This window comes from Eptesicus fuscus, chromosome 20 (genome assembly GCF_027574615.1).
Source record: "Eptesicus fuscus isolate TK198812 chromosome 20, DD_ASM_mEF_20220401, whole genome shotgun sequence".
NCBI lineage: Eukaryota > Metazoa > Chordata > Mammalia > Chiroptera > Vespertilionidae > Eptesicus > Eptesicus fuscus.
Genome location: NC_072492.1, coordinates 9281561 through 9293402, shown reverse-complemented (window position 1 = coordinate 9293402; position 11842 = coordinate 9281561). Strand labels below are relative to the sequence as shown.

The following is an 11842-nucleotide window of genomic DNA, read 5'->3' as shown; positions in this document are numbered from 1 at the left end:
ATAGTTACACATACTATCCATTTGTGTGTGTCAGTGAAGGGAAAACATTCTGGACTCCGCAGTCACCAGACCTGTGTGGGCAACACACTTACATCCTTCAGCTTCTCTTCCTCTTAGTGCTCATGTGCGCCCTCTCTCTTCGTTATACTTATTAAACTCACGGTCAGGAAAGCCGGAGATGCTCATTTAGACTAGAGTGTCAATGACTGATACCCTCAGTAAGCATGATCTCACTTACAGATGCTGGAATTAGAGGGTGTTTGGAGGAGGATGAGCTGGTGAGTGGGTCTCCCCGGGACTGCAGCCTTCCGAAGCCCACCCCACAGACGCTCATTGGGGACGAAAGTGCCCGGCTCGCCTGCCCGTGCAGACCTGGAAGCCACCGGCTAGCGTGCGGACACCTTGCCTGGGGCACCTGGGGGCAGGTGCTCAGAGAACCTCACCAGGGCATGCCCCACAAGGCTGGGAGCAGCTTCCTCTTCCCAAACATTTTCCCAAGCCTCGGGTTCCGGGAAGGTGTGTTGAGAGTGCCAGCTGCCGTTCTGTGCCCCTGCTGCTCCGTGAGTTCAGGCGGGCTGCTGTGTATCTGCCATGGCCACGACAGACACCGCCATGCAGAGGGCGGAAGAGCCCCAGGCGAGGCTGTCAACAAAAGGCGCTGTGAGGAAAGGCGGGCTACCATCCAGGGCTTCCTGCTGGGGTCAGCCCGGTGAAGAGCCAGCTCCCAGCTCTGCCAGTTTGCACCTGGGTTTCAGATCGAGAATCTCAGAGCCCAGCCCATGTATCATTTGGATGATGGCTAAGAGTGTGGGGTCTGCACCATCCCTTACTAGCCGCAGCCTTGAGCTGGAGACTTCGCCTCTCTGCGCCAGTTTCCTCAATGGCGCACTGGGGCAGCAGGCCGCCGCGGTGGGTGTGAGGGGCTCAGCGAGCTGGCGTGGGAGCATCAGCATAGCATCGGCTCCACGGGTTACGTTTTGTTCCTGTGGTTGGCCCCACCCCGGGACTCTGGCATTGGGCACTGCCATGTTTCTATGCCTCCTGACATGATGGTGCACGCTTTTCATCCCTCACAGCCCCAGCAGAGTGGTTGCTGAGAGAGAGTCTCTAAAACCTGACATTTGTGTATGTTTCCGTGGGCTTGAATTCTCAGGCAAAACTGACGGCTGTAGACACAATCACCTACCAACAAGCCTATGACCCCTCTCAGAGCTTCCAGTCTATTTATTTTTATATATTTTTATTGATTTCAGAGAGGAAGGGAGAGGGAGAAAGAGATGGAAACATCAATGATGAGAGAGCATCATTGATTGGCTGCCTCCTGCACACCTCCTACTGGGGATCAAGCCCACAACCCAGGCATGTGCCCTGACCGGGAATCGAACCAGTGACCTCTTGGTTCTTGGGTCGACACTCAACCCCTGAGCCACACCTGGCTGGGCTCCAGTCATATTTAAACATGACTTGCCAATCAAGAAGCTCGTGAGTAACTAACACAGGCATGCCCACCAAACCCTGGCGGGCTAGTTATTTTACAAAGCGGAAAGGAACCCAGGGGTTGTTGCACAGGATGAAAGGTAAGTGCATGCACACGTGTTTGTAAGATGCAGCCGTAGTCCGGAGGCCCACATCGGAGAGAACCCTGTGGTCTAGGACAGCATGGCCGCGTCTTGCTGGCAGAGAAAAGGTCTATGGCATGGCCTGGTCTTCCCATGAGAAGCAGCGGCTGGGGCTCCCCCCGGTGAAGTGTTCATTAGGAGCTGTAGCTCAGGGCTCTCTCCCCTGAGCTGTGTGGAAGAATGGAATGGCAATGACTTCATTTCCTGAGGATTTTACTCTGTGCCAAGCATTTTAGAAACATAATCTGTTTAAAACTATGATAACATTTTTTGTTTTGTTTTTTTTGGTTAATTCTCACCTGAGGATATTTTTTCCATTGATTTTTAGAGTGAGTGGACGGGAGAGAGAGAGAGAGAGAGAGAGAGAGAGAGAGAAACAGATGTGAGAGGGACACATCGATTGGTTGCCTCCTGCTCTCACCCTGACAGCGGACCAAACCTGCAAGCCAGGTACGTGCCCCTGACTGGGAATCGAATCTGCGACCTTCGGTGCGTGGCTGATGTTCTAACCATTGAGCAACACCAGCCAGGTCTGAATCTATGAAAACCTTTGAGACAGCTCTCCTCACTTTACAGGGTCCTGTCATTTTTAATGTGAATTGTTTGCTAACACTTAAAAACTAGGATATTTTACACAAAAATCTGCATATGTTCTGACTGCGCTGGACTCACATGGCAGTTACCAGTGGGGACCAAGGTCAGTTGCCAATGTGATTTTATTTCCTGTGTGAGTGACGTGGTCTTCGTGCCTGGAGACCCAGAAGGGTTTTTCCTTTAATAGTTTTAGTAGGATGTGTCTAGGACTTGCAGGTACTGTGCCAATTTTCCCAGGTGTTTGGGGGGAGCTTTGTATAGATAGATTTGGTATTTTGCTCAAGAAAGTTTCCTTGAATTTTAAATATTAGTTGTTTCATTGTTTTGTCTTTCTTTTTCAGGGACTCTAATTACAAATATGTTTTAACTTAACAACTGTATGGTGGGCAGTGGCCATGGGGGGTGACTTCGGTGGTCCAAATAGAAATTAGTCTTAACTGGTGGTGGCAATTATTTATATATTAATGGAAATGTCTAAAGTCCTTAGGAATTACCTGAACGTATAAACATTCTAGCAGACATCTCATTCACCCAGTTGAAACTAAAAGAGACATCCAGAGGAGGCCTTCATGACCTTGACGGACCTTGGGGCATGCCAGGGCCTGGGGAGGAGCCTCCAAGAGTCCATGGCCTGGCTCTTTGCTATGAAAACCCAGACATTGGGTTTTACTATCCTCTTCACTGAAGATAAGACTGGGAAAAGATGTTTTACACTCACCAAGCACAGCAGGGACCCACCGCCTGACTGACGCCTCTCTGATGGCTACAGTGAGGAGGCATCCCCTGTCCACCGAAATGCGCATATAGAATGAGCTGCAAATAAATTTGTTGGTTTAAACTACTGGGACTTGGGGGTTATTTGTTACTGCAGCAGAACCGAGCCCATCTGGACTGATACTGCCAGCCTTAGGCCAGTCTTTCTCAGCTTCCCAAACAGCATCCATTATGACACGAGTCTCAAATAATTTGCTTCTGGTTAGAGGGAAAGGAACAAAGTTAGTAATGATTTTTTTAAATGAATCTGGACAGATTCAGAACTATCTCCGTTACTAAGTGACCCAGTTCCTTGCATTCCATCAAGCTCTCTAGAGAATGAGAGGAAAGGGAGGATTGAGTGTGCATGTACCGGGGACCCGGCAGAAGCCACCACCAGCCTTATTCTGTGTGCCTGGGAGGTGTGCTGCACACACTGGTTGGCAAAGCGTGCGTTACTGCCTTAGCTGTGTAGTTCCTTTGAAAGCGCTCAATCCATGAATATCCACTTGGTGTATGGATCTTGCCAAATTCTGATTTGGGGTGAGTGACAGATGGACGATTGAGACCACAGCAAATCACCCGGTGGGGTCCTGTCCCAGGTGGGTACCACTTTCTCCCCACCCATACTTCAGCCCCAAACTGAATCACAGATTGGAGTGGGAGGAGCCTGGGAAATTGCCTGGTTGTTCCCTCCACAGGCAGAGGCAGTTTCAGCATTAGAACTCAGGTCTGCGGAGGCCCAGCCCAATGCTGTCCCCCCACATCACAGACCCACAGCAATCCAGCAACAGAAGGGAAGGTGCCAGGAAGCGAAAATGCCCGAGACACAGGGAACTGCTCCAATCTGGGCTGGGAGCAGCTAAAATGGATCTAGATGCAAAAGCTAAGGGGCATAGGTCATCCACTCTTCAAAGGCACGGCTTTCCTATCTCTAAAATGGTCCAATAGTCCCCACATTGGCCTTGCTTTGCGCATTCACTGAGATAATGATAGGAAAACTCCTCTCATGGTTAATATGCACTTAAGCCTTATTGGAATGAAACGAGTCCTGTTGGGCAGCGCAGGCATTCCTTGTTTCACGGTGCTTCGTGTTACTGTGCTCTGCAGATACTGTGATTTTTCCAGACTGAAGGCAAAAAGATTACAACTCGATGAAGGCTCAGATGATGCTTAGCATTATTTAGCAACCAAGTGTTTTTAACAAGTGTATACATTATTTTTTTTAAGACTTAATGCTATTGCACATGTAATAGACTACAGCAAGCATGTCAAACTCAAAGGCTAACATGACAAATAAACAAGGCATGCGGCCAGTGGGCCGCGAGTTTGACATGCGTGGACTGCGGCATAGTGTAAACCTAACTTTTACATGCCCTGGGAAAACAAAACAAAAATAGTCATGTGACTCGCTTTATTTCGATATTCGCTTTACAGAGGGGTCTCCTAAAGGTAGTCAACCCTAAGGTTTGCCAGCTCCTCCTCCCCACACTATTCCTCACACTTCTGCACTGCCCCCTGCTAGGCTGTAGGAAGAAGCACGACTCGCCTGGGTTATGATGCAGCCACTGGGTTGGGCTGCCAGGCTGCTACGCTTTCTGACTTACATGCTCAGCAGGAACTCATCTGTCACGGAGCTGTCCACAAAGAACGGCCGGAGGAGGGAGTGTGCTCCGCCGGGGGCTGCGGGCCGGAGTCAGGGGCCTCACAGCTGTTCATTTAACTTGGGATGGATGCAATCGGACATTTTCCCTGGGTGATTCTCTGACTTTACAGCAGTGGCGGTGTTATGATCACAGCAGCAAAAAACTGTCCTTGTCCCTGTGCTACCAGAGCGGTCCCCCAGCACCGGGAGACTCAGCGCTCACAGGTCACTGCGGGCTGAGGCCACCCTTGTCCCACGGCATCTCATCCGATCCTCGTTACAACGCGGCGAGTCAGGCCGGAAGTGAGAGCAACAGAGGGACCCGGGGATGGAATGTGGCAGTTACATCCCACGGCCTGGCTCTTACGCCTGGTTCTGCCACACTCAGTGATCATAGGAACTTCCTTGTCCTCTCTGAGCCTCACTTTCTTCATCTGCAAAATGGGTAGAATAAAGTCCTCCAACGGGAGGGTATTTTGTGAACGGCCTTACACTTGTTTTTGTGTCTAATTACTGATAGAAGAGGCAAGTACAACGTCCATGTACTGGAGATCGGATGGCCGGGCTCAAACAGGCTGAGGGCGCCAGGAATGGAAACTGGGTTTTCTCACCTGACACCACGTGCCTTTTCTTCGTCACCACCTGCTGCCTTTTCACGCAGTGCACGGATGACTACGGGTCTGTCTTGTCTTCCAAAGAGGCTGCCTTTTCTACCAGAACAGAGCAGGGGCCAGGTACAGGGCCAGGCTGGGGGCGGGGCAGAGAGAGCGCGGTGGCTCGCCAAGGAGAAGAAGAGAATTCGCAATAGCTTAGGAGGGTGAGGTTAGCCTGGGCGAAAACCACCAGACATCATGACCCCTTAATGCCCAGCAATCCTCAGAAGTGGTGTTCCTTTTGAACAAGGCCAGCAGGATTGAAAGAAAAACCTTCACAAATCCCATGAAGCCAGAGTGGCGGGTGCTACATAGCTCGGCAGTGCTTGGCCAGCCACGCGGTGCAGCCAGCCAGCCCGGACGAGGTGGCCAAGTCCCCGGAGGTGGCCTCTGTCCTGCCTCCTTTGCTTGTTCCCCCACCATTTATGGGGTGCCCAGGCCCCCCTGTCCTTAAACTTTTTGAGTTTAGCAGAGCAGCGTAGAATCGGAAATCACCGCACTTCGTCAGCTGATTCATTGCCTAAGCGACAGGACGTTTTGTCTAAGGGACTTGTTCTTTCAGAGGGCGGAGTCGGAGGTGCCTTTAATGGGGGTCAGGCATCAGGGAGGAAGTGCAGGGCCGTTGGAGGTGACTTGTGCGGAGGTGGTCCTGAAGTCACACTCAGGTGAAGGCTCCCAGGGAGGGTCAGCTTTCAGGGTCCAAGATGATGCCTAGGGAACGTATCCAGCGAGCCCCTTCCTGGGAGACAGGACCTTCCTGCTCAGCTGGGGTCCTTACGGCCAGCTCTCCCTGGCTCCCCTACTCCTGCTGACCTCTCTCTCTGAAGCACCATTCAGGCCCCTTCACACTCACCTCCAAGTCTCCGGCACTCAGGAGAAATCACACAAAACAGCAGGAGTCCGTGTGCAGTAATCTCCAGCCCCAGGCCCGGCGGCATCCGGCTGCACACAGGCTTTCTTGGGCCCCTGCAATGTTTTCAGGGAGCTGGGGAATTCCACCTGGAAATCCAGACGCCTTCCCCTAAAAGCCAGAGGCTCTGTGACACCGAGCTCACAAGCCGCATGGACATAGGCTCAGCGGAGCAAGAGGCTGTCCTGTCCCCCTTTACCTGAGGGTGGGATTTCAAGGTCATTGGCATTCCCTGCCAGCCCCGTTTCATTCCCTTTTGTTACCACCTCCTGAAAGCATTTTAAAAACACATTTTTTTGTTGTTGTTGATTTTTAGAGAGGAAGGAAGAGGGAGGGAGGGAAGACGAGAGGGGAGAGAGAGAGAGAGAGGAACATCTACATGGGAGTGAAACACCGATCTGCCTCCTGCTTGCCCCCTACCGGGGATGCGTCCGAAACGGGGCATGAACCTGCGCTCTTTCAGGTGCATGGGATGATGCTCCACTGACTGAGCCACACCGGCCGGGGCCACTGCGAGCATTTATGCGCATCCTCTGATAGGCACCTTATGTTTACTCTCCCATATGCTTGCTATTGTTTTAGTCAGTATGTGGAAACAATTCAATTCCAAATACTTTGCTGTCGGGGTATCCGGCAGCACGTGAGGTGGTGATATTTTTCTGGGGGAAGGGCATTCTGGAGAAGATGGCCTCCTTTGTTCCTTCTCAATAAGATGATGACAGTGTTTAGACCCTGGTTTTCCTGGGTGACTGTGTATTAGGAAACAAGTAAAAATGTGATAGAGGCTTTTTAGATCGCTGGACACAGACTTGTTTGTTGATCGTCATAAGACAATCCGTTGCCCTTCAGTTAAGTTTTGGGTATTTTGGGGGACAGGCAAGTCTGGGCTCAGAGTTAAGGAGTTTGAGCTCCACGTCTCCCCTCTCAGTATCGGGAGGTACGGTCTTCAGTGGGGGCGCTTCTACCTCCAGCTTCGCGGTCAGAAACACGAGTCTATTGTTCTCAGCCTTTTCCAAAGAGCAGCCCACTGAACACGGCTCGCAGAACATTAACCCATGTTTTACAAGGACAGGTTTCCTACGGTCAGCTGATGTGGGAAGTCCTGGGGTGCGTAACAGTAACAGGCTTCTTTATTGTGGGGCTTCTCAGACATTTTATTTTTTAAATATATTTTTATTGATTTCAGAGAGGAAGGGAGAGGGAAAGAGAGGTAGAAACATCAATGATGAGAGAGAATCATTGATTGGCTGCCTCCTGCACCCCCCTACTGGGGATCAAGCCCACAACCCGGGCATGTGCCTTTAAGTGGAATTGAACCCAGGACCCTTCAGCCGCAGGCTGATTCTCTGTCCACTGAGCCAAACCAGCTAGGGCTCAGACATTTTAATGAACTAATGTGCACTGAGAATTCCCAAGAAGCAAGTGTGATAGGCGACATTTTTCCAATTTGTTTGACCATTGAAACTCTTTTTATTTAATTTTACAAGAGTATCTCGTCAGGCATCTCTGGGGAGTAATCTTTGAGGAAACCCAGCAAAGCGCTTATTAAAATCTCTTTCTGGCTTGACATCAAGGATATGAGATGCACTTAAATCAGAAAGGGTCCACATACATTCTTTCTACGGCACTTGGCCTTGTCCGTGAATCGCTGAGAACACCAACCCTCCCTGGACTTCAGCGTGTGTCCCTGACAACATACGAAAGCCTTTCGTGTGTGATCCGTGAGGAGGTGGGGGTGTGGTGAGCAGTCCAGGGTGACAAAAGCACCCGGGGAACTCTTGTCGCTGGAGACAGAGCCTGGCAGATCCCGAATCAGACCCTAGCTGGGCTTTCGGCCCCTTTTGAAGTGGAGAAAGCACCCTCCCCGCTCCTGGGTCCCAGCTGTTTCATCAGGAAGCCCGGGGGCAGTTATCACCCCCCTCACGGTGTTAGTGTAGACGAGGCTCGTGCCCTATGCAGGTGGACAGCTTGCAGCTGCGTCTGGTCTGAGTCTCGCAGCTTTGCTGTTGCCTAAGAGGCGAGGTTCCTGAAGCCCCGCCCAGGAGAAGTCCCTTCTCCCAGGTCACAGGAAGCAGCACCCATCCGCCTAATTCCCTAACGTGTTCTCCAGTTCGGGTTCTGCCACGGCCTGGCCTCGCTGACATTACAAATGGTGACGCTCCTCATTTTCTCCAGTCGGCTTCTCCATCCTTGGGGATGTGGTCCCACTCACTTCCCTGTCCTGGAGTGACCATGACCCCTGCTGCAGGGAGGAGAAGCTCTCGGTGACCGGAGGGCCCTGTGAGTTAGGTCCTTCGTCGGAAGCTCCTCCTCTCCCCGGCTTTGTGTTTGCCTACAAACCCCGGCCGCAGACCTTCGCCCGCTCCGCTGCCTGCCTGGCGTATCTGCGAGCCCCGTCTCCATCCAGTACAGTCGGTCCCGCTTGGAGGCCTGCACAGCGGCCACCTCGTTCCTGAGAGCCTCCCTGACCCAGGGCTGAAAACAGCTCTTCCTCCTTCCATTCCCACAGCACAGTGAGTCCTGCTGTAGCCTTATCGCTCTGTCCCTTGTTCCAGATTTAGCTCCGTCTCGCCACGGTGGCTCACGCACCTTTGCATCGCCTCATTCTCCTGGCCCTGTGGCTGATAGGGACATGGTTTTTAGTGAGTTTGTTCCAGAGGCCTTTGCTGGGCCCTGGGGCGTGGGGAGGCTTATCAGAAATGCAGACAACCCCAGACAGAAACGAGCCGAGGGCCATGAAATAACGCTATGAGGACGGGACGTGGCCAGGCAGTGAGGCTGCAGGGAGAGTGAAGGTGTGCAAGAACCCACCTTAATGACCGGAGGTTAAGAGAGAAATGGTTAGGGAGCGTCCTCTCCTTCCCCCCGCGAGGGGCGCTTTTCCAGTGGGAAGGGGAGAGCATCCTGGCCCCGGGCACGGGCACGGGCACGGGCTGGCGTGCAGCCAGGCTGCCCATCACCGAGGAGTCCAACTCCTGCCCCCTCGGTTCTTTGAGGTAGAAACACTCTTTCCTGAAATACGTGCTCCAAATATCCATCCTCCCCTCCCCTCTTCTCCCTCCTCTTCCTTCATCATTTCCCTCATCACCAACCTGTCAAACCCACAGAAGTTTCAAAAGATGCTGAGGAACCGGGCTGAGTCATAGGGTGGGGAAGGGAATAGGGTTGTCAGCCATGAGACGTAAAACCCTGAGCCTCAGTTTCCTCACTTGTGAGCTGAGAAGTGATATTTCCTTTGCTGGGTATTTCAAGGGTATCCAGAGCTGAAGGTCCAAGTTGTCAGGGGCTGTGCTTCTGGCAGGTGCTCCACAGCGGGGTTCACTCCCGGGGATGGTGGGAAAGGTCTGTTTCCTAAGAGAAACTCCATTCCTAGGCCCCTAACAGTGCAGGGACGCAGGTTAGAGTCCAACGAGGTCACTTTTATTCTCCAGGGATTGGGCGACACTAGCAAATGCTGAAAGCTAATCCTATCCTATATAACAAAAGCCTAATATGCTAAGTGTCCGACCATTTGACCAGTCGCTATGACATGCACTGACCACCAGGGGGAAGACGCTCCAACCAGTAGGTCAGCTTGCTGCTGGGATCTGGATAATCAGGACTGGGCAAGATGGGCCAGACACACCCTGGAGACCTCCCCCAGTCTCGCCCCGCCCTGATTGTGCACCGGTGGGGTCCCTCAGCCTGACCTGCGCCCTCTTGCAATCTGGGACCCCTTGGGGGATGTCGGAGATCCCCGCAGGCCAGGCCGAGGGACCCCACTGGTGCACGAATCCGTGCACCAGGCCTCTAGTGTTTAATAAATACTGACACTGTGTCAGGCACTGTTGCAAGTGCTTTGTGTGAATCTGGCCATATACTAGTAATCTTTATGCTGCTATTGTTTCTATTCCATAGATGGGAAACTGAGGCTCAGAGAGGTGAAGGGACTTGCTGAAGGAGACATACAGGCAGTTGGCAGCGAAGCTGGGATTCGAACCCAGGCAGCCTGTGCAGAGCTCCTGCTGGTGAACGCTGCCCTGTGCCCACCCCTGTAGCCTGTGGGCATGCTCACCTGTGGGCACACTCACCTGTGGGCACACTCACCTGTGGGCACACTCACCTGCGCAGCCGAGGCCCTCCTCGCAGGACTGCCAGAGTCCTGTGTGCAGCCTGTGCTCCGTGAACTTGTCATCATCCTCTGTCTCCCAAATGTACTGCACTGCCCGGCTCTCATTGTCCCCCCTGCCCCTGCTGAAATGAATGCAGCCCGCCCTCCTGCGTGGTCCTGGCACAGCGGCTATGCCACCCTTCGGGTCCCCTCGCACCAGTGCCTGCTGCCCAGGGCGGTAAGGGAGAAGGCCAGGGCCAGGCAGATGGGGAGGAGGGCCAGTGCCTGCTGCCCCCGGGCCCTGTCTGTGGCTGAGTGAGGTGTGCAGTGTCAGGGTGAACAGTGGCCCCTCCTCCCCTCCTGGTTGTGGTACCCACCCTTCCCAACCCTGCCACAGGCTTCCGTGATGCTCCCTGGGGAGTCGGTGCACGTCAGCCTGTGGCATCCACATGAGCACTATGGCCTGAGGGGCCTCGTGAGAACGCACAGGGCTGGGCGTGCTCCATCACAGTCCTCCCCAGGGCGTAGAGGTTAGGAGGGCTTTCCATTTTTTTAAGTTGTAGTGAAATACACACTGTGCAATCCATCTCCAGAACTCTCACCTCGGGAAACTGAGGCGCTGTACCCATTCAACACTGACTCCCCATCCTCCTCCCCAGCCCCCGGCCACCACCACGCCACTCTCTGTCTCTATGAATCTGATCGCTCTGGTATAAGTGGAATTTGCCTTTTTATGACTGGCTTATCTCACTTAGGATAATGTCCTCACGGTCCATCCGTGTTTTCTCGTGTCAGAATTTCCTTCCTTTCTAAGACTGAGTAATACCCCATTGAGTGGATGTACCACGTCTTGCTTCCCGTTCACCTGTGTGCAGTTGGCTTGTTTCCACCTTTTGGCTTTGGGGAGGGTGCCAGCTTTTGAGGGAAGATCAGGGGCAGTTTGGGTGCATTTCTGGGTATAGTCTCCCCACCCTTGCCCTTTGCACTGAGCAGGGGCCTCAGCGCTGGATTTGGGGAATCTCGGGGCCTGCATGGCTCCCTGCCCAGCCCCTCAAGGAGGGACTTCCTCTTCGATGGGCTTTGAGAACTCGAGGTGGGGGCAGCCTGCTTCAGGCCCAGGTGCCGTGCAGAACAGGAGAGGGTGCCCCACCGCACATGGGCGCACAATTCAGCCCGATCCTGGAGCCTCTAGAGCAGTGGTTCTCAACCTTTCTAATGCCGCGACCCTTTAATACAGCTCCTCATGTTGTGGTGACCCCCAACCATAAAATTATTTTCGTTGCTGCTTCATAACTGTAATTTTGCTACTGTTAATGAATCGTAATGTAAATATCTGTGTTTTCCGATGGTCTTAGGCTCTATAGCAGCACTTCTCAACCTGTGGGTTGTGACCCACAGATTGAGAACCGCTAGCAGGGTCGCCTAAGACCATCGGAAAACACAGATATTTACATTACAATTCATAACAGTAGCAAAATTACCGTTATGAAGTAGCAACGAAAATAATTTTATGGTTGGGGGTCACCACAACATGAGGAGCTGTATTAAAGGGTCGCGGCATTAGGAAGGTTGAGAACC

At 52.7% G+C, this 11842-nt stretch overlaps 1 protein-coding gene across 1 annotated transcript; it reads right to left on the bottom strand.

The window, feature by feature from the left end:
- Window positions 1-386: 386 nt before the first annotated feature.
- On the bottom strand, window positions 387-11040 carry GSG1L2 (GSG1 like 2). Its single transcript, XM_054709350.1, is given in 4 exon segments — window positions 387-553; window positions 10277-10423; window positions 10426-10575; window positions 11016-11040. Coding segments are annotated over 4 exon segments (489 nt in total).
- Window positions 11041-11842: the final 802 nt, after the last annotated feature.